This window comes from Ursus maritimus, unplaced genomic scaffold, assembly GCF_017311325.1.
Source record: "Ursus maritimus isolate PB19 unplaced genomic scaffold, ASM1731132v1 scaffold_7, whole genome shotgun sequence".
Taxonomy (NCBI): Eukaryota; Metazoa; Chordata; class Mammalia; order Carnivora; family Ursidae; genus Ursus; species Ursus maritimus.
In genome coordinates, this window is record NW_024426885.1 from 48,299,264 (window position 1) to 48,319,255 (window position 19,992).

The window sequence follows — 19,992 nt, forward strand, 5'->3', positions numbered from 1 at the left end:
CCCCCCCCCCCCCCCGCCGGGCCAGCAAGTGCATGGTCCCTGCCTTGCTCCCAGCCTCGCCGCTCCCTTTCTAATGGCTTGGGTTTGCAGCGGCTTCATTTCCATGGTCATTGTCCATCACTCTGTATACCAGTAAATATAACTGATACTTTATATTGTTTCTTCTGGGTGACGGTCATCCCAGGAGCCGCCACTTTTCCTCTTGGGGCATCTGGAGACCCCACCAGGGTTTGTTCATTGCACACTTTGTCGTTGGCAACTTCTCTCCTGTTATGAAACTCCTGTGCTTTTTCCCTGCCTTTGTCAGTGTCTGTAGTTCACGTGGACCATTCTCTGTGTCTTTGGGACTGGGTGCTTCTGTGGCCGTTGGGGGGTGTCGTGTTTGTACTGCATGAGGTTGTGGGAGAGTGTAGCAGTGCCATACACGGGTGGGCTCATCATGTTCCCATCCAGCTGCGTCCGTATAGGGGCACCCAGCGGTCCCTGGCCTTTCTGAGTAGCTGATTGCATGCCTGACCGCAGATTTGCCCCAGACCTTTCCATTGTGTCCGAGTCCCCCCAACTGTTGGCTCTCTTCCAAGGCCCTATGCGGAGGAGCCACGTCACGTCAAGCTGCAGAAGGGCACGGAGCCGCTGGGCATCTCCATCGTGAGTGGAGAGAAGGGCGGGGTCTACGTCTCCAAGGTGACAGGGGGGAGCATCGCTCACCAAGCTGGCCTGGAGTATGGGGATCAGTTACTTGAGGTAAGAGAGCTGCACTCTTCTCTCCGTCCTCTCCTCCCTTCCTGGGAACAGTCCCCAGCCCCTGCCACATCACTGAGCGTGCTCTGGATGTTTCCTAGTTCAATGGCATAAACCTGCGGAGTGCCACGGAGCAGCAGGCCCGGCTCATCATTGGGCAGCAGTGTGACACTATCACCATCCTGGCCCAGTATAACCCACACGTGCACCAGCTCAGCAGCCACTCTCGGTCCAGGTGAGGGCCTGGGCCTCCCATGGGGGCCGTCCGGGCTGGGAGAGGAGAGGTGGTGCGGCCCGGGTGCCGGCCGTGAGTTCCAGCCGTTCAGCTGCCGTACGAGGAGAGTTGGCCAGCCCTGGATTTTGGAACAAGAACATAGAGGAGGAGGATGTAAAGCAGGGTGCCTGATGTGTAGGGTGTGGAAGCACATGGCTGGGTCCCACCGTGCGGCGGGAGGCCCCCCACACAGGTGTGTGGCAGCCAGGGACGGAGGTCCTGGGGGCGGGATTCTCACACACAGTGCTCTGGCCCTGTGTCCGTGTCTGCCCCTGGGCTGTGGGTTGCCAGGCATGCCAGAGAAGGGGACACCTGCCCCTGCCACGCAGCACTGCACAGCTCAGCAAAGGGGGGACAAGATGCAAAAACAGGAAAAGAGATGGTGAATTTGTGGGCCCCCAGCCCCACACTCTCAGAGAGGATCCCCAAGTTGAGGACAGGCAGATCCTGAGCAGATCCCCTGCTCCCAGCCCAGCCCTGGTCAGCACTGGAGAGGGGGTGGCTGTGGACGGCCGGGGACCGCGTGCTGCTCCTTACTCCTCCTGCCCTCCGTTCCCAGCTCCCACCTGGACCCTGCCAGCACCCACTCCACGCTCCAGGGCAGCAGTGCCACCACCCCGGAGCACCCCTCTGTCATTGACCCGCTGATGGAGCAGGATGAGGGCCCTGGCACCCCCCCGGCCAAGCCCAGTTCCAGGTCAGCAAACGCGTGCTGTGAGCCTTCCATCTGTGAGCCCTGGCCCGGGGAGTGGGGGGCAGGCGGTCATGCTCGCAGCCTGAGCGCCCCTTGCCGGCGTCCCTGGTGCTGCAGACTGTTTAGCAGGCTGTCAGGATTTGGGGTGGGAAGCATGCCATTCCTGTCCTTTTCGCCTGCCCTCCTGCCCTTTCTCACTTTCTTGTTTTTTTCTCTTTTATTCCTCATTGACTTGTTCTTAGCTCTGCCTCTCTTCTTTCTTTCCTGCTTTTCTTAGTTACTTGTTTTCTGACTCTTTCTTTAGACAGAATACCACAGTCACCACCCAGCCAGGCCCTGGGCTGTGGCCCCCACCAGTAGTCGCCCCCAGAGAGCTCCGGGGTTAGAGGGTGACAGGCCAGTGTCCAGGCATGTGCAGGATGTGCTGGGAGGGCCGGTTCAGGCCACACTGGAGCAGTGAGCAAGAGTGTGGCAGGGAGCAGAACCAGTTAAGTCGATACGTTCAGGGTAAGCAGGAGTTAGCCATGCAAATGGCGTGGACAGAGGTCAGGAGGAGGCAGGGCACACGCAGGAGCCGGAGGGAAGATGGGGAGAGGGCCGCATGGGCCACGGTGTGCAGCCGTCATCCTGTAGCCCAGACAGCTGTTTCCTCAACCAAGCCCTCACCTCCCTCGGAATGCGGCCTGCTCTGTGTTCTCTGCCCTGGATCCGTCATGTAGGGGCTTGGCTGCGGTCATCACAGGTGGCTTGTCCCCAGGTCACCATCACTGTCCCCTTTCCTCCCCTCCCTGTACTCACCAGTGTCTCCCTCACTGCACTGTGAGTTTCTTGATGGCGAGGGGCGCCCTCTTGGTGGCATAGCAGTCCCTGGGCCAGAGAAGCGGCTCCGTGCACATTGCCAAGTGGTCTGTTGTGCCCTGGGCTGTGAGGCCAGCTCCGACTTTTCTTAGGCAGAACAAGGTTAGGAGAACAGGTGCAATCCAGGTGGGGAGAGAGGCAGCCTATGGCACTCGATGGACAACTGGGCCAGAAAGTGGGGGCACTGATTTCCATTCAGTTCCCAGCTGGCTTTCTCATCTGGGGCCATGTTTTCACCTCTCCAAACCTCAGCATCCAGCCTGTAAACGCTAGAACCAGAACCCGGATGGGACCGCTGGAACACCTCATGGAGTACGCAGAAAACTGTCGGGGCCTTAGCCACTGCGTGGTCTTGCACGCCCTGCTCCCCCCGTGTGTGATTGAGGGACTTTTTCCTTCCCCAAAGGATGGTGGGAGATGCCAATAAGAAGACCGCAGAGCCGCGAGTTGTCTTCGTCAAAAAGTCCCAGCTGGAGCTTGGAGTCCATTTATGTGGAGGGAACCTGCACGGGGTGTTCGTGGCGGAGGTGGAGGATGACAGTCCTGCCAAGGGCCCTGATGGCCTTGTGCCGGGGGACCTCATCCTCGAGGTGAGTTCCGCGCCGCTGAGCAGCAGGTCACGCCCCTCTCCACCAGCTGTCTGCGGTGGCAGGCCGGCCGAGCACCGCCTCTTGCCTGGCGGCCCCTGTTGGTGCTGAATGCTGCCAGGACCCTGGGGGCGGGTCACAGGGCTGCGGGCAGGGCCCTGGCTTGGGCACTAGTGTGGGAGGGAATCAGGAGGGAGGATGCTCTGCTGTGTGAGCAGCTGGACTGTGGTCTGATGGAGCGTCCTCTCCTCTCACTGGGTCTCCTGTTTGATGGGGGAGACAGTTCATAAGCAAGATGAAGTCCCGTGTTTTTGTAGCCCTTACTTGCTGGGGGGACTAGCACAGGCTTTGTCCTGGGAGAAGCTGCTGAGGGCAGAGCAGACCCTGGCAGAGGACTCAGCCTTACCTGCAGAGGCGAGGAGGCAGATTCCCAGCGGGGCATCTTAGATCGCTGCCTTACCCCACAACTGCCTGCTCACGGGTGCCCAAGCCGCCCCGGCTTCTGCCCTCTGACCCAGTCCCCTGTCCTCGGGCAGTATGGCAGTCTGGATGTGCGCAGCAAGACGGTGGAGGAGGTCTACGTGGAGATGCTGAAGCCCAAGGACAGTGTCCGTCTCAAGGTGCAGTACCGCCCGGAGGAGTTCACCAAGGTCAAGGGCCTGCCTGGAGACAGCTTCTACGTCAGGTACCAGGGGCCAGGGGTTCCAGGGATTCAGGGCCAAGGGAGGGGCCTCCTGAGAAGGCTGGTGCTGGTGAGTGTCTCTGCAACACAGAGGGCAGGACCATGGTCCTTGTTGCTTGGGCCCCAAACCATGTGCTCACGTCTTGTGACTTAGAGCTTGTGACTTAGGGAGACTTCGCTTGAGGGCTTGCAGGACCACACGGGCCCCCTCATTAGGGCAAGGGGTCTGGGAAGTTTTGAGGCTGCAGAGCCCCATTTTCCTATGCGCTGCGCTCCTCTCCTGGTCTCCCCTGCCCACGTCGCAGATCCGTCTGCGGTGTGTATAAGTGTCAGGGCATGCACATGCCCCAAGTACGGTATGACTTGTGCAGGCAGGCACAGGCGCCAGGTGTTTTCTAGAAGGGCCTCTGGCTCCCTTCATGTTCCCTAAGTGCTGAGGCCTCTGTCTCTAGGACACCGTCCTTGGTGGGAGATGACATATTTCCATCCTGGGGAGTTTACCTTCTATAGGAACCGTTGACCATGACCTGGTTGGGGGAGGGAAGGCCCATTTGGAAGACGGGATATGGTTTTGGTGCTTGGCAAGACATTGGTCTGTTGGCAAGATGGATGTGAGGCAGCCAGCATCCCCAGGGAGCCCCCGGTCTTAGGGGAGGTAAGACAGTGTTGTTCTGTTACATAAAGCTGGGCATTCCCTTCTCTGGGAACCGCCCCCAGCATGGGGAGATCATGGTCTGGGGAAAGCTTGGAGCAGGAGAGCTGTCCCAGGAGACGGGCTGCCCAAGTGTGTGGCTGATTGGTCCTCCAGCAGCTGATAGCCGCCTCCTGATCCTGTTCCCTCTGTCGCCCGGCCCAGGGCCCTCTACGACCGGCTGGCAGAGGTGGAACATGAGCTGAGCTTTAAGAAAGACGACATCCTCTACGTTGATGACACCTTGCCTCAGGGCACATTTGGGTCCTGGATGGCCTGGCAGCTGGACGAGAATGCCCAGAAGATCCAGCGCGGGCAGATCCCCAGCAAATACGTGTAAGTGTTCATGTCTGGGCTTGCAGGGGACGGCACCCACCCCTGGAGCTGTCCCACAGGATCGGGGCTCAGTCTGCCGAGCACCCTGGCTTCTGGTTTGTACCTTCGGCCCAAACCGCTTGTCTAGAAAGCTGCTTCTAGTGCAATCCAATGTTGTACGTAAGTCAGTGCTGTACAGAAACACGGTGGCAACTTAGGAAACATAACTTTTTTATTTTTAACAGATTTATTGAGATACATTCATACATCATGCAGTTCACCCCAAATGTCCAATTCAGTGGCTTTCAGTGTAATCAACAGCTGTGTGCCACGTCCCTGTTGTCATTTCAGAGCTTTCTCAGCAGCTCAGAAGCAGCCCTGCATGCGGTAGCTACCCCATCTGTCCTTCCGTCTTTCCTGCCCCCCTCCCACACCTGAGGCAGCCACAACCTGACTTTCTGACCCTGTAGATTTCCCTGTTCTGGACTTCATGTGAATGTGGCCTTCTGTGCCTGGTTTCTTGCACTTTGCATGGCTTTTTCAAGGTTCTGCCATGTCGTGGCATGTATCCGTGTCTCATTCCGTTTTGTGGTGGGAAGCCTCACTTGTCACGTCACCAAGTGAAGGCTGTCCTAGCACTTCCTTGACTCTCACCTGAGTGTAGAAACTGGCCTGCTCCGAGAGCGTCCCCTAGCACTGGTGCGTGGGTTGCCCCCACCGCAGTGGTACAGAGGGGTCCTCGGTGGCATGGGTGGGTGGCGTAGCCAAGACACCTGCCACGGGGCGTTGGAGGAGCCTGGAGTCCTGGCTCGCCTCCTCCGCATGGGCAGAGCGGGGTGGGCGGGAGGTGGTCTCTAGGCCCTTCCCAGCACCACCGTTCCTTGTGCCCGCAGGATGGACCAAGAATTCTCCAGGAGACTCAGCATGTCTGAGGTCAAAGATGACAACAACGCCGCAAAGACGCTGTCGGCGGCCGCACGCAGGTCCTTCTTTCGAAGGAAACATAAACACAAACGCAGCGGGTCCAAAGATGGGAAAGACCTCCTTGCATTGGACACCTTTTCCAATGACACCATTCCACTCTTTGAAGGCAAGTGGTGGAGCTCACTTTTCCAGCAGGCTTTCAGAATTAGGCTTGCCATGATCACAGAAACCACACAGCAATGACTTAGACAACATAGAGGTTTACCCTGCTTTGCACAGAGGTCTGGTCGGGGTGGTGGTACTGCTGTCGTCAGGGTCTGCCATCTGTAGGGCGTGGCTGCCACGGTCAGTATGGGACGTTGCAGCGCCAGCCATCATGTCCAGATTCAGGCAGCAGGAGGGAGAACGGGGCAAAAGTGTGCCCACCCTGCGACTTCGACTCACATCTCACTGGCTACTTGCATCAGCAAGAGAGCCTGGAAAGGCGGGGTTTTAGCTGGCACCGTGCCGGCCTCAGTAACGTAGGTTCTGTTAGCAGGGAAGAAAGGAAGGATGGGTATCGGACGGGCAAAAGCAGTCTGTGCTCAGTGCATTGTTCTGGGTTTTTTTGGGTTATTATAGGCTGTTTGGTGGCAACTGAGAGCCACCAGTCTCTGCAGATCTCTGGCCTTCTCTGGCTTCATTCCTGTGTCCATGAGTGATTCTTACAAGATCTTTCCGGGCCAGGCACTGCATCAGAGCTGGAGTTGCAGATTAGGGAGTGTTAGACTCCCCCTGGCAGATTGTCCTTGTGGAAGGGGTGCCTTTGTCCTGGAAAGCAGGAGTCTCTTGTGACAGCTGCTTGTGGGACCCTGGTGTGTGTCCAGTGTCCTAGAATGTCGCCCTCCCAGGCAGGCAGGCTATGAAGCTGGCGACAAGCAGCAGACCATGGGACAGCTTATTTCTTCCTTCCCTGCTCCCTTTTTTATTTTTTAAATGAAGGCCTTAGGCACTGGGAGTTGAGTGAGTCCCACCCTTGTTCATAGCCCATTGAACAGGACGGGGATGGCAAACCCCAGCCAGTGGGCCACATCTGTTTCTATATGGCCTGGAGCTAGGAATGGATGTTTACATGTTTAAATGTAGTAAGAAAGACTGTCTTTAGGTGTATACACCTTTTGGCAATAACAGTTGCTTGATTTTGCTGTTTTTTTGTTTCTGCAAAAAAATGCCGTTGGGATTTTCAGAGGGATTGCGTTCAATCTATAGATTGACTCAGGTAGTATGGACATTTTAACACTACTGAGTCTTCCAGTCCGGGCACAGGATGTCTTTCCATGCATTTGTATCTTCCTTGCTTTCTTTTTGCAGTATTTTGTGGTTTTCAGTCTACAAGTCTTTCCCCTCCTTGGTTAGGTGTATTCCTAAAGTATTTTATCCTTTATGATAGTAAGTGGGTTTGTTTTCTTCATTTCTTTTTCAGAATGGACATTGTTAGTGTATATGAACGCAACTGATTGTTGCATGTTGATTGTGTATTCTGAGACTTTCCTGAAATCTCTAGTTCTAGCAGGTTCTGTGTGTGGGGGGGTGTGGGTGTGTATTCTCTAGGGTTTTCTACATCGCGATCATGTCATCTGTGAACAGATAATTGTACTACTTGTTTTCCGGTGTTTTCTCTTGTCTAATTGTCCTGTCTAGGATTTCCAGTACTGTGTTGGATAGTCACGGCAGGTGTGGGCATCCTTGGCTTTGTTTCTGATCTTAGAAGGAGAGCTTCCTGTCTTTTGCCATTGAATGTGATGTTATCTATGGTTTTTTCATATATGGCTTTTGTTATGTTGAGGTGGTTTCCTTCTGTTCCTACTTTGTTGAGTGTTTTTATCATGAAAGAGTATTTAGTTTGTCAGATGCTTTTTCTCTGTCAGTTGAGATGATCATGTGGTTTTTATCCTTCATTTTTTTTTAATGTTTTTTTATTATGTTAGTCACCATACAGTACATCCCTGGTTTCCGATGTAAAGTTCGATGATTCATTAGTTGCGTATAACACCCAGTGCACCATGCAATACGTGCCCTCCTTACTACCCATCACCAGCCTATCCCATTCCCCTGCCCCCCTCCCCTCTGAAGCCCTCAGTTTGTTTCCCAGAGTCCAGAGTCTCTCATGCTTCATTCCCCCTTCTGATTACCCCCCCTTTCTTTATCCCTTTCTTCCCTTACCGATCTTCCTAGTTCTTATGTTCCATAGACGAGAGAAATCATATGATAATTGTCTTTCTCTGCCTGACTTATTTCACTTAGCATTATCTCCTCCAGTGCCGTCCATGTTGTAGCAAATGTTGAGAACTCGTTCTTTCTGATAGCTGAGTAATATTCCATTGTATAATGGACCACAACTTCTTAATCCAGTCATCTGTTGAAGGGCATCTCGGTTCCTTCCATGATTTAGCTATTGTGGACAATGCTGCTATGAACATTGGGGTGCATATGGCCCTTCTCTTCACTACGTCTGTATCTTTGGGGTAAATACCCAGTAGTGCAATGGCTGGATCATAGGGTAGCTCAATTTTTAACTTTTTAAGGGACCTCCACACTGTTTTCCAGAGTGGCTGTACCAACTTGCATTCCCACCAACAAGGTAGGAGGGATCCCCTTTCTCCACATCCTCTCCAGCAATTGTTGTTTCTTGCCTTGTCAATTTTTGCCATTCTAACCGGCGTGAGGTGGTATCTCAGTGTGGTTTTGATTTGAATTTCCTTGATGGCTAATGATTTTGAACATTTTTTCATGTGTCTGTTAGCCATTTGTATGTCTTCATTGGAAAAGTGTCTGTTCATATCTTCTGCCCATTTTTTGATTTGTTTATTTGTTTCTCGTGTATTGAGTTTGAGAAGTTCTTTGTAGATCTTGGATACCAGTCCTTTATCTGTAGTGTCATTTGCAAATATATTCTCCCATTCCGTGGGCTGCCTCTTAGTTTTTCTGACTGTTTCCTTGGCTGTGCAGAAACTTTTAATCTTGATGAAGTCCCATAAATTCATTTTATCTTTTGTTTCTCTTGCCTTTGGGGATGTGTCATGAAAAAGGTTGCTTTGGCTGAAGTCGTAGAGGTTGCTGCCTATGTTCTCCTCTAGAATTTTGATGGATTCCTGTCTCACATCGAGGTCTTTCATCCATTTGGAGTTTATTTTTGTGTATGGTGTGAGAGAGTGGTCAAGTTTCATTCTTTTGCATGTAGCTGTCCAATTTTCCCAGCACCATTTATTGAAGAGACTGTCTTTTTCCCACCGGATGTTTTTTCCTGCTTTATCAAATATTAGTTGCCCAAAGAGCCGAGGGTCCATTTCTGGGCTCTCTATTCTGTTCCATTGGTCTATGTGTCTGTTTTTGTGCCAGTACCATGCTGTCTTTGTGATCACAGCTTTGTAGTACAGCTCGAAATCCGGCATTGTGATGCCCCCAGCTTTGTTTTTCCTTTTCAACAGTTCCTTGGAGATTCGGGGCCTTTTCTGTTTCCATACAAATTTAAGGACTATTTGTTCCAGTTCTTTGAAAAATGTCCTCGGTATTTTGATCGGGATAGCATTGAAAGTGTAGATTGCTCTGGGTAGCATGGACATTTTAACTATGTTAATTCTTCCAATCCATGAGCATGGAATATCTTTCCATCTTTTTATGTCTTCCTCAATGTCTTTCAAGAGTGATTTATAGTTTCTAGAATATAGGTCCTTTACGTCTCTGGTTAAGTTAATTCCAAGGTAACGTATGGTTTTTGGTGCTATTGTAAATGGGATGGATTCCCTAATTTCTCTTTCTTCGGTCTCGTTATTCGTGTATAGAAATGCAACTGATTTCTGAGCATTGATTTTGTATCCCGCCACGTTACTGAATTGCTCTATAACTTCTAATAGTTTGGGAGTGGCTTCTTTTGGGTTTTCCATATAGAGTATCATGTCATCTGCAAAGAGAGACATTTTGACTTCTTCTTTGCCAATTTGAATACCTTTGATCCCTTTTTGTCGTCTGATTGCTGTTGCAAGGACTTCTAGTACTATGTTGAATAATAGTGGCGAGAGTGGGCATCCTTGTCGAGTTCCTGATCTTAAGGGAAAGGCTTCCAGCTTTTCCCCATTGAGAATAATATTTGCAGTAGGCTTTTCATAGATGGCTTTTATGAGATTGAGAAATGTACCTTCTATTCCTACACTCTGAAGGGTTTTAATCAGGAAAGGATGCTGTATTTTGTCAAATGCTTTTTCGGCATCGATTGAGAGGATCATATGGTTCCTGAGTCTTTTCTTGTTGATATGATGTATCACGCTGATTGATTTGCGAATATTGAACCACGCTTGCATCCCAGGTATGAATCCCACTTGATCGTGATGGATAATCCTTTTAATGTACTGTTGGATTCTATTAGCAAGTATCTTGTTGAGGATTTTGGCGTCCATATTCATTAGGGAAATCGGTCTGTAATTCTCCTTTTTGAGGGGGTCTTTGCCTGGTTTGGGGATCAAGGTAATATTGGCCTCATAGAATGAGTTTGGTAGCTTTCCTTCTGTTTCTATTTTTTGAAATAGCTTTAGGAGAATAGGTATTATTTCTTCTTTGAATGTTTGGTAGAATTCCCCAGGAAAACCGTCCGGGCCTGGAGTTTTGTTATTTGGAAGGTTGTTTATCACTGACTCAATTTCTTCATAATTAATTGGCCTGTTTAAGGAATCAATTTCTTCCGGTTTCAATCTTGGTAGTTTATAGGTTTCCAGGAAGGATTCCATCTCTTCCAGATTGCTTAGTTTATTGGCATATAGCTGTTGATAAAAATTTCTAATAATCCTTCCAATTTCAATGGTGTTCGTCGTGACCTCTCCTTTTTCATTCATAATTTTAATAATCTGGGTCCTTTCTCTTTTCTTTTGGATAAGTCTTGCCAGTGGTCTGTCAATTTTATTGATTCTCTCAAAGAACCAGCTTCTAGTCCTGTTGATCTGCTCTACTGTACTTCTGGTTTCTGCTTGATTGATTTCAGCTCTAATTTTGGTCAACTGCTTCCTCGTGCGTGGATTAGGCCTGTCCCTCTGTTGCTGTTCCAGCTTCTTGAGGTGAGAATATAAAAACTGCATTTTAGATTTTTCTATTCTTTTGAGTGAGGCTTGGATGGCTATGTATTTCCCCCTTAGGACTGCCTTTGCAGTATCCCATAGGTTTTGGACTGTTGTATTTTCATTCTCATTGGTCTCCATAAATTGTTTAATTTGATTTTTGATTTCCTGGTTTATCGAGTCATTCCTGAGCAGGATGGTTCTTAGTCTCCAAGTGTTTGAGTTTCTTCCAAATTTTTCCTTGTGGTTGAGTTCCAATTTCAGAGCGTTGTGGTCTGAGAATATGCAGGGGATAATTTCAATCTTTTGGTATCGGTTGAGACCTGTTTTGTGTCCCAGAACATGGTCTATTCTTGAGAATGTTCCATGGGCATTAGAATAGAATGAGTATTCTTTGGTTCTGGGGTGTAGTGTTCTATATATATCTATGAGGTCCAACTCGTCGAGTATGGCATTCAAAGCCTTTGATTCTTTGCTTAGTTTTTGCCAGGGTGTTCTGTCTATTTCTGAGAGTGGAGTGTTGAGGTCCCCTACTATTAATGTATTTTTATTTATATGTCTCTTTATTCTGGTTAAGAGTTGGCTTGTGTATCTTGCTGCTCCCCTGTTGGGGGCATATATATTTATAATTGTCATATCCACTTGTTGAATACTTCCCTTAAGAATAATATAGTGCCCTTCTGCATCTCTAACTATAGTCTGTAGTTTAAAATCCAATTTATCTGATATGAGAATTGCTACCCCAGCTTTCTTTTGAGGTCCATTTGCGTGAAAGATGGTACTCCATCCCCTTACTCTCAGTCTGAATGCATCTTTGGGTTCGAAATGAGTCTCTTGTAGACAGCAAATGGATGGGTCATTTCTTTTTATCCAATCTGCAACCCTGTGGCGTTTTATGGGATGGTTCAAACCATTTACATTAAGACTGATTACTGAGAGATATGATTTTAATGTTGCCATGTTGCCAGTAAAGTCTTTGTTTGTATTGGCTGTGACTTTCTGTTCTGTATCACTCTTGGGGCCTTTTTACTTTTATAGAACCCCCCGTAATATCTCCTGTAGGGCTGGTTTCGTGGTTACAAAATTGGTTAGTGACTGGCGATTCTGAAATGTCTTTATTTCTCCATCAATTCTGAATGACAGCCTTGCTGGATAAAGGATCCTTGGCTGCATGTTTTTCTCTGAAAGAGCTTTAAATATGCTCCCCCAACCCTTTCTCTCATTCCAGGTCTGTGTAGACAGGTCTGACGTAATTCTGATGCTTTTGCCTTGGTACGTGAGAAATTTCTTTGCCCTGGCCGCTTTCAATACTGTATCCTTGCATCTAATATTTGCGAATTGCACTATGACGTGACGTGGCGTAGGTTTGTCGTGGTTGAGCTTGGGAGGGGTCCTCTCTGCCTCTTGGACACGAATGTTTGTTTCCCTTGCTAGATTAGGGAAGTTTTCAGCTAGAATTTGTTCAAATATCTCTTCTAGACCTCTGTTTTTCTCCACCCCCTCGGGGATGCCGATGATTCTGACATTGGATCGTTTCATTGAGTCAGTAATCTCCCGTAACCTACATTCGTGGGCGTGGATTTTTTTAAGACCATCTTCTATTTTCATTTTTTCCTCTATTAACCCATCCTCCAATTCACTAACCCGTTCCTCTGCTTCTGCGACCCTGGCCGTCAGAGCCTCTAGTTTTGCCTGCATTTGGCTCATAGAATTTTTAATTTCTGTCAGATTCGCTCTCATTTCTGTCCTTAGGGATTCTATATTCTCAGTAACCTTTTCGTTAATAGTTTTTTCAATTCTACTCATCATTTTGACCATCGTTACTCTGAATTCCATTTCTGATAATTTGGTTACATCCATATCCATTATTTCTGTGGCAGAGGCCACAGAATCACTGTCTTTTCTTTGCTGGGGGGGGCTTCTCCTTCTTGTCATTCTGATGAAGAGAGGTTGCGGGGTTTCCAGAGCCCAAATTATTGACTGGGTCCCAGGCCGTGCCCCTTGTTTTATAGGGATCTTAGGGATGTGGGCTTCTTCTTTAAAGATTTTATTTATTTATTTATGTGGCAGCCAACCAGCGAGAGAGGGAACAGAAGCAGGGGAGTGGGAGAGGAAGAAGCAGGCTCCCAGCGGAGGAGCCCGATGAGGGACTCCTTTCCGGAACGCCGGGATCACGCCCTAAGCCGAAGGCAGGCGCTCAATGACTGCGCCACCCAGGCGCCCGGGTTGTGGGCTTCTTGATTTTTCAGCCTGCCTTCTGTGTTCTGGGGGAGGGGCCTGCCGCGCCAATACTCAGGCAACCCTGTTTGGGTAGAGTCTCCGTGTCCCCTGCGAGGGAGGATGGGGATGGGCACTCTCTGAGCCGGTATTTCCAGGCTTTTGTTCTCTGGCGGCTTTCCCTGGCGGTTTGCTGTGCCTCTTCTGAGAGTCAGAGCAGCAGCGGCCAAATTTCAGCCTCTGTCACGGAACAGAAGGATTGCGGCCCGTTCTCTACTAATGTTCTGGCCACTCCTCCCCCTTCCGTTTATCCTCCGATATCTGTGCGCGGTTTCATGGCTCCCCGCTTCGTACCTCAATACTCAGCGCTGGAGATGTTCTTTTGTAGAGATCTAGATGCGTCTTCCTGCGTCTCAGGCTGGTTCCGTGGTTGTTCAGGCTGGTCTGGTACCTATCCAGCTCGACTCGGGGGACCGGCTGAAAAAGGGGTCCCCTACTCCTCCGCCATCTTAACTCCCTGTCCTTCATTTTGTTAATATGGTGTAGGACACTGATTTTTGTGTGTTAAGAACCATCCTTGCATTCCAGGTATAAATCCCACTTGGTCATGGCATATGATCCTTTTCACATGTTGTTGAATTCAGTTTGCTAGTATTTTGTTGAGGATTTTTGCATCTGTGTTCATCAGGGATGTTGGTCTGTAATTTTCTTGTTGTGTCTTGGGATGAGTTTGGAAGTGTCCCCTTCTCGTCAATTTTTTGAAGAGCTTGAAGAGGACCGGTATTAATTTTTTTTAAGTGTTTGATAGAATTCTCTGGTGAAGAAGCCGTCTTGTGCTGGGCTTTCTCTTGTGAAGAAGTTTTTCTATTACTTGCAGTCTCCTTATTTTTGGTATAGCTCTGTTCAGACTTAAAAATTCTTCATGATGTAGTCATGATACATTCTATGTTTCTAGGAATTTATCTTTTCTTCCAGGTTGTCTGATTTGTTTACATTTAATTGCTTGTAGTAGTTTGCTATAAACCTTTTCATTTCTGTAGAATTGGTTATCATGTCCCTTCTTATTTCAGTGATTTAAGTTTTCTCTCTGTTTTTCTTCATTAGTCTAGCTAAGAGTTTGTTAATTTTGTTGATCTTTTAAAAAAAACCAACTCTTGGTTTCATCTATTTCTTTTCTGTTTTTCTATTCTCTATCTCTGCTCTTTATTACTTCCTTCCCCCTGCTGATTTTGGGTTTAGTTTGTACTTTTTCTCTCTGATTCCTCCAACTGTAAAGTTGGGTTGTTGATTTGTTCTTTGTGTCCGCATTTACCTCTGCGCACTTCCCCTCCTAGTACTGCTTTTGTTGTGTCCTGTAAGTGTCCTATGTTGTGGTTTTGTCTTCATTTGTCTCCAGAAGTTTTCTGAATTGCCCTCTGCTTTTTTTCTTTGACCCCATGGTTGCTTGAGCGTGAGTTATTTAATTTCCACATATGTTTTCCTTTTGTTGTTGATTTCTAGTTTCCTTCCATTGTGGTCAGAAAAGATACTTCGTATAGTTTCAGTCTTCTTAAATTTGTTTTGTGGCTTAACAGGTGGTCTGTCCTGGAGGTGGTCTGTCCTGGAGAACGGTCTGTGTGCAGTCGAGAAGAATGTGTCCTCTGCTGTTGCTGGGTGGAGTGTTAGGGGCACATCTGGGAGGCCCATTTGGCCATAGTATTTGTGGTTCAGCTGCTTTTCCCTTATTTTCTCTCTGGTTGTTTTATCTGTTACAGAAGTGGGGGCATGGAAGCCCCTACGAATATTGTGTTGCTCTCTGTTTCTCCCTTCAGTTCTGTCTTGTCTGCCTCACATATTTGGGAGCTCTAGTGTGAGGGGCATGTGTGTCTGTAACTGTTGGATCTCTCTGGAGAATTGACCCTTTTATCGGTATGTAATGTTCTTTGTCTCTGGTGACAGCTTCTGCCTTAAAATCTATTTGGTCTGCTCTAACTGTGGCCACCGTGCTCTCATAAGATTCCTAATTGCACGAAATATCTTTATTCTTTCACTTGTATTAGCCTGTGTGTGTCCTGAGATCCAGAGTGAGTCTCTCCTAGACAGCATGTAGCTGGGTCTTGATTATTCAACCGTTGAGCCAATCCATTCACATTTAAAGTAATTACTAATATGGAAGGACTTGCTGGTGCCATTTGAATTGTTTTTTGTGTGTCTTGTGGCTTTTTTGTCAGTCTTGCTTCCCTTGCTGCTGTCTGTTGTGCTGTGCTGTTATTTTTTGTTTCTTTTGGTTTTGTTTTGTTTTGGTTGTTTTTTTTTTTTTTTTTTTTTGTGGTGACAGGGTTTGATTCCCTTCTCATGTCCCTTTGTGTATATTTCATAGATATTTTCTTTTTGGTCACTTATGCAATTACATAAAACATCTTAAAGATATAACCATCCATTTTATTTTATTTTATTTTTTTAAGTAAGCTGCATACCCCATGTGGCCCCATGCTGGAGCCCAACACAGGGCTTGAACTCATGATCCTGAGATCAGGACCTGAGCTGAGATCAAGAGTCAGACACTTAACCAACTGAACCACCCAGACACCCTGTAACAGTCCATTTTAAACTAACAACTTAATTTTGGTCTCCTATAAAAATTCTGTGTTGCACCTCTGTGTACCCTTCCCCTTGATTTTTTTTTTTTTTTTAAAGATTTTATTTATTTGACAGAGAGGCAGAGAGAGAGGGAACACAAGCGGGGGAAGTGGAAGAGGGAGAAGCAGGCTTCCCGCTGAACAGGGAGCCTGATGCGGGGCTCAATCCCAGAATGCTGGGATCATGACCTGAGCCGAAGGCAGACGCTTAACGACTGAGCCATCCAGGTGCCCCCCCCCGCCCCCGGCCCGATGTTGTTGATGACACCTATTACCTCTTTTTATATCAGTGTATATATTAGCATAGATTTATAATTACTTTTGTGCTGTTGCCTTTAAATATCTACACCAGATTTAAAAGTGATTTACATCTCTACATTACATTACTTCCAGATTCTCTATTTATATGTACGTTTATCCTTCCCAGGGAGTTTTATATTTTTGTTGGTTGGATTGAATGACTTGCGAGGTGCTCTGTAGCTCTCTAATTCTGTAATTATGAGGACTTCCAACGAAGCAGATTGTTCAGGGAGGAACAGGAATCTTCTAAATTGGTCTCCCACTGTGTGGAATGTTAACAGTCGTTAGGGGAGAATATGATTCTTGCTCAAAGAAGTTGAAGGCACAGTGACTTACTGTCCATACAGAGGGAAATGGATGAATAGATGCAGTGTGTCGTGCTTGGGAGGTTCAGAAGGAATACAGGAGAGCAGGAGGAATCAGTAGGGATGCATTCTAGAAATGTGACTGAGTGAAAGGGGGAGGTGCAGAATATTGACGTTAGGTCATTTTTGTTGAACACGTCCACATATACAGACAGATTTTGTCGTCTTTTCTGAGTGCATAAAAATCAACGTGTGAGAATAACAAACATCTGGAAGGATTTCCTTCCAGCTTCTGATAGTGGTGATGAGGACGCTGGTGGGGACCAGGATGGAGTGGAGAAGAGGTGTCAGAGAAGCTGTTTGGCTTTACCTGTAACGTTCTGGTTTGTAAAAGAGAGGGTGTGTTTGTCTTCTCCTGGAGGAAGTCCTTTGCCCTGAGACTCCTTAGAGGCTTTAGTCAGAAATGCACAGGAGTTCCTGGGTGGTAGATGTGGCTGCGAAACCCTCCCCTGCCGACTGCAACGCATCAGCTGGCTACCAGGTTGAGAAATGCTGTATAGAAAGCCATGGAGGTATACATGGACAATCATCAGTCCTAAAAAAAAAGAAACACATGTGTAGGTGTGGGTGAGGGAGGGGAGAGACTACGTTCACTTCCCCCTCAGTTTTGCCCACGAGCTTGGTCGGAGTGGAGCCCAGGCTGCATAGCCCCATCCCCAGTCAGGCCTTGTCACACAGCTGTGTCGGGCCTTCTGGGCCGAGCCTCCCCTTTACCCTTCCCCATAGGCCACCCCAGCCCCCCCTGCCCTCAGCCCACCGTCCTGCCAGGCTCGGCCAGGGCTGCAGCTCCCGTCGCGCCCCTCCTGGGCCTGCCCCTGGTCTCTTCATCCTTGGGGCCAGCACAAGATTCCTTTAACCCCTGCCGCTCCCTGGGATCTCTTGCCCTGTCGCCTGGAGTTGTCGAGAGCACTTGCGTGGTCGTTGGGGCTTTTCACGAGCTGCTGTCTTGTGACGCTGGTGAGACTGTGTTTTGTGTTCTTTCTAAAGTGTGTCTGAGGTGCCAGCACGGTGACTGAGGAGCTGGTATTAGGCCATCTCTTTTGGCAAGGACTTGTTTCTTCATTCAGGGAAGGGAAGGTGTCTTACACAGATCACCGAGGCTGCTGGTTTAACCAAGACCAGATAACAGTAGCCGAAGCATGACTTCTGTGCCCCGTGAGAGTCCCAGCTGGTACATGGCTCCAGGAAGGCAGCGCTATCCTGGGGGTCATCCAGGGACTCAGGTCCCTGTGGTCTTGTTCCTCGGCCATTTTTCTAAAGGTTGTCCTCATCAGCAGGGTCAGGGCTGGCTGAGCACCCCTGGTCTTGTCCTTTTTAGCCCCTGGGAGAGGGGCAAGGAGGTGGGAGCTTCACCTCTGCTCACTGGGTCACATGACCACACCTGCCTGCAGGGGAGGCTGCATCTCTAGAGAGTAGACATGGATAGCGGGGGTGAGGGGAGCAGGCCTGAGACACGTGAGGAAGAACTTGAGCGGAAGGAAGTGCTGGAATGACTGCTGTAAGCCGGCTGCCTTGGCGTTCACAGAGCGGGGGTGCTTGTCTGGGCTGCAGGAGTGACCGTGCCCTGGTGTGCCCAGGACATGGGGACTCTTTGTGCTACACCTGGGCAAGTCCCAGGCAAGCCGTGCTGAGCCCCTCACCCGGCTTGGCTCTGGATTTGTGGACCGAGGAGGTGGACCTGCCAGGGGCAAGCAAGGTCAGGGCAGCTGTCGGCTCCCCGGCCTCTCTCCCTCCTTTCCTCCGCTCCAGGTGACACTGCCTCCATGACACTGCCCCTCTCTCCCTCAGATTCGGTGAGTCTCGCCTATCAGCGGGTCCAGAAAGTAGACTGCACCTCCCTGAGGCCCGTCCTAATCCTGGGGCCTTTACTGGACGTGGTAAAGGAAATGCTGGTGAACGAGGCTCCTGGCAAGTTCTGCAGATGCCCCCTCGGTAAGGGGCACCCTCGGTGCCTGCTGGGCTCTGTCCGCCCGTCTCCTGGGGCTGGGTCCCACGGTGTTTCAGAGCCCTCCTGACTCAGGTCACATCAGTGTGTTTCTCTGGAAGGAAGGACAGCGGGACAGCTGTTCTGCACAGTGTTCTTGCCCAGAATGTGCCGTGATGGCTCCCCGGGTCAGGGGGCATCCTCATTCCTGTGTCTGTGCTTTGCAGAGGTGATGAAGGCCTCCCAGCAGGCCATCGAGCGGGGCGTCAAAGACTGCCTGTTTGTTGACTACAAGCGGAGGAGTGGCCATTTCGACGTGACCACGGTGGCTTCCATAAAGGAGATTACAGAAAAGGTACCCAGTGCTTCGACCAGGCGTTAGAGTTTCAGCACTTGGGCTTGGACCCCCGCGTCTCTGGACCTCTGCCCTGTGCGTCTCTCGGGCCTTCGTTGCACTCGCCTGTTTCCTTTAGTCCAGGTTACCCTCCATCAGGGTTTGCCCCATTGCTTTTGTGTGTTTCCGCTGTCATTAACAAGGTGCTGTGCGCACGTCACCCCTCTCCCTCTGAGGGTTCGGGACCTAATGAGAGCTTTGAGCTCTAGGAAAGCCTGCCCACAGTGGATTCTACGGTAGGGTCCTGCACCTGCACAGCGTGTGTGTACAGAACTTTCTGTGTGCCTTATTCTGGGGACAGGGCGCCCAGCTTCCATCAGGACTCCTGCCCCTGAAAGGGTTAAGAGCCATTTCTGTGCGTCTTTAGGCTCTTGAATGTACTGGGGTCTGTTTGCCAAGGAGTGTGAGGAGAAGGGAACTCTAAGGTGTGTTGGAAAAGCAGCCATCGAGGGTGTACTCCTCGGGCCCTGTCCTTCTCGGGCTGCTCATTCCACCTCGTAAGGCTTTGGTTTGCTCCTCACTGAATGAAGGAGGAGGCTTCTGGCAGCTGGGAGTGTGGATTGCCCAGTTGGTGTGCATGTGCTCCAGTTAGCTGTGCCCCAGGGAGTCAGAAAGCCGGCCAACGGTTGAGCTCCCTCGGGGAGCTTTCAGAGCGCCTGTGGTCTTTCTTTGGCTCACACTCCCCTGGAGGCTCAGGGGGTTCCGGGGCCCGTTTCAGTCATATCCACGCAGACACACACTCCCCTTCACCAGGGCAGGCCTTGCCGAGTCTCCCCGTCTTCGTGTGCTCAGTCTGGCAGGAGCGAGGCTTCTGAGGCCGGGCTGGGGTTGGGCTTTCAGAAGCTCCCTGTGTCTGGGCAGAGGCAGGAAAGGCAGGTCGGAGGTGGGCCGTCCAGACCCCACTCCTCCCTGGCTCCTGGCCCTGACCACCGTCAGCTGACAGCTTGTGGGAGAGCTTTTCTGGGGTAAAGCTTTCCACGGGTTTTCCTCCGTGGTCTTCATGGTGGACTGGTCCTCACTGATGCAGGGAGGTGGAGCAGTGTGGGAGAGGGGGCCCCACCGGTGGCAGGGCTCCAGCGTCTCTAGGGCCACCCCCAGGCCCTGACTGGTCATGCGCCCCCTTCAGAACCGGCACTGTCTCCTGGACATCGGCCCGCACGCCGTCGAGCGGCTGCACCACATGCACATCTACCCCATCGTCATCTTCATCCACTACAAGAGCGCCAAACACATCAAGTAGGTGCCCGGCTCCGCGGGGCTCGCCGGGGGCGGGGCCCTGGCTCAGACACCAGGGCGGGGGGTGGGCGTGGAGGGCTGAGACGGG

The 19,992-nt window shown here is 50.0% G+C and overlaps 1 protein-coding gene across 2 annotated transcripts in view; it reads left to right on the forward strand.

Moving 5' to 3' along the window:
- DLG5 (discs large MAGUK scaffold protein 5) overlaps positions 1-19,992 on the forward strand; it is a 62,194-nt gene that overhangs the window by 38,086 nt on the left and 4,116 nt on the right. For both annotated transcript variants that reach the window (XM_040624444.1, XM_040624445.1), the window contains exons 19-28: positions 582-744; positions 843-976; positions 1,575-1,712; positions 2,974-3,157; positions 3,691-3,839; positions 4,693-4,863; positions 5,736-5,932; positions 18,139-18,282; positions 18,502-18,629; positions 19,795-19,904. In XM_040624444.1, coding sequence (XP_040480378.1) covers positions 582-744; positions 843-976; positions 1,575-1,712; positions 2,974-3,157; positions 3,691-3,839; positions 4,693-4,863; positions 5,736-5,932; positions 18,139-18,282; positions 18,502-18,629; positions 19,795-19,904 — 1,518 coding nt within the window. The remainder of the gene's footprint in view (positions 1-581; positions 745-842; positions 977-1,574; positions 1,713-2,973; positions 3,158-3,690; positions 3,840-4,692; positions 4,864-5,735; positions 5,933-18,138; positions 18,283-18,501; positions 18,630-19,794; positions 19,905-19,992) is intronic.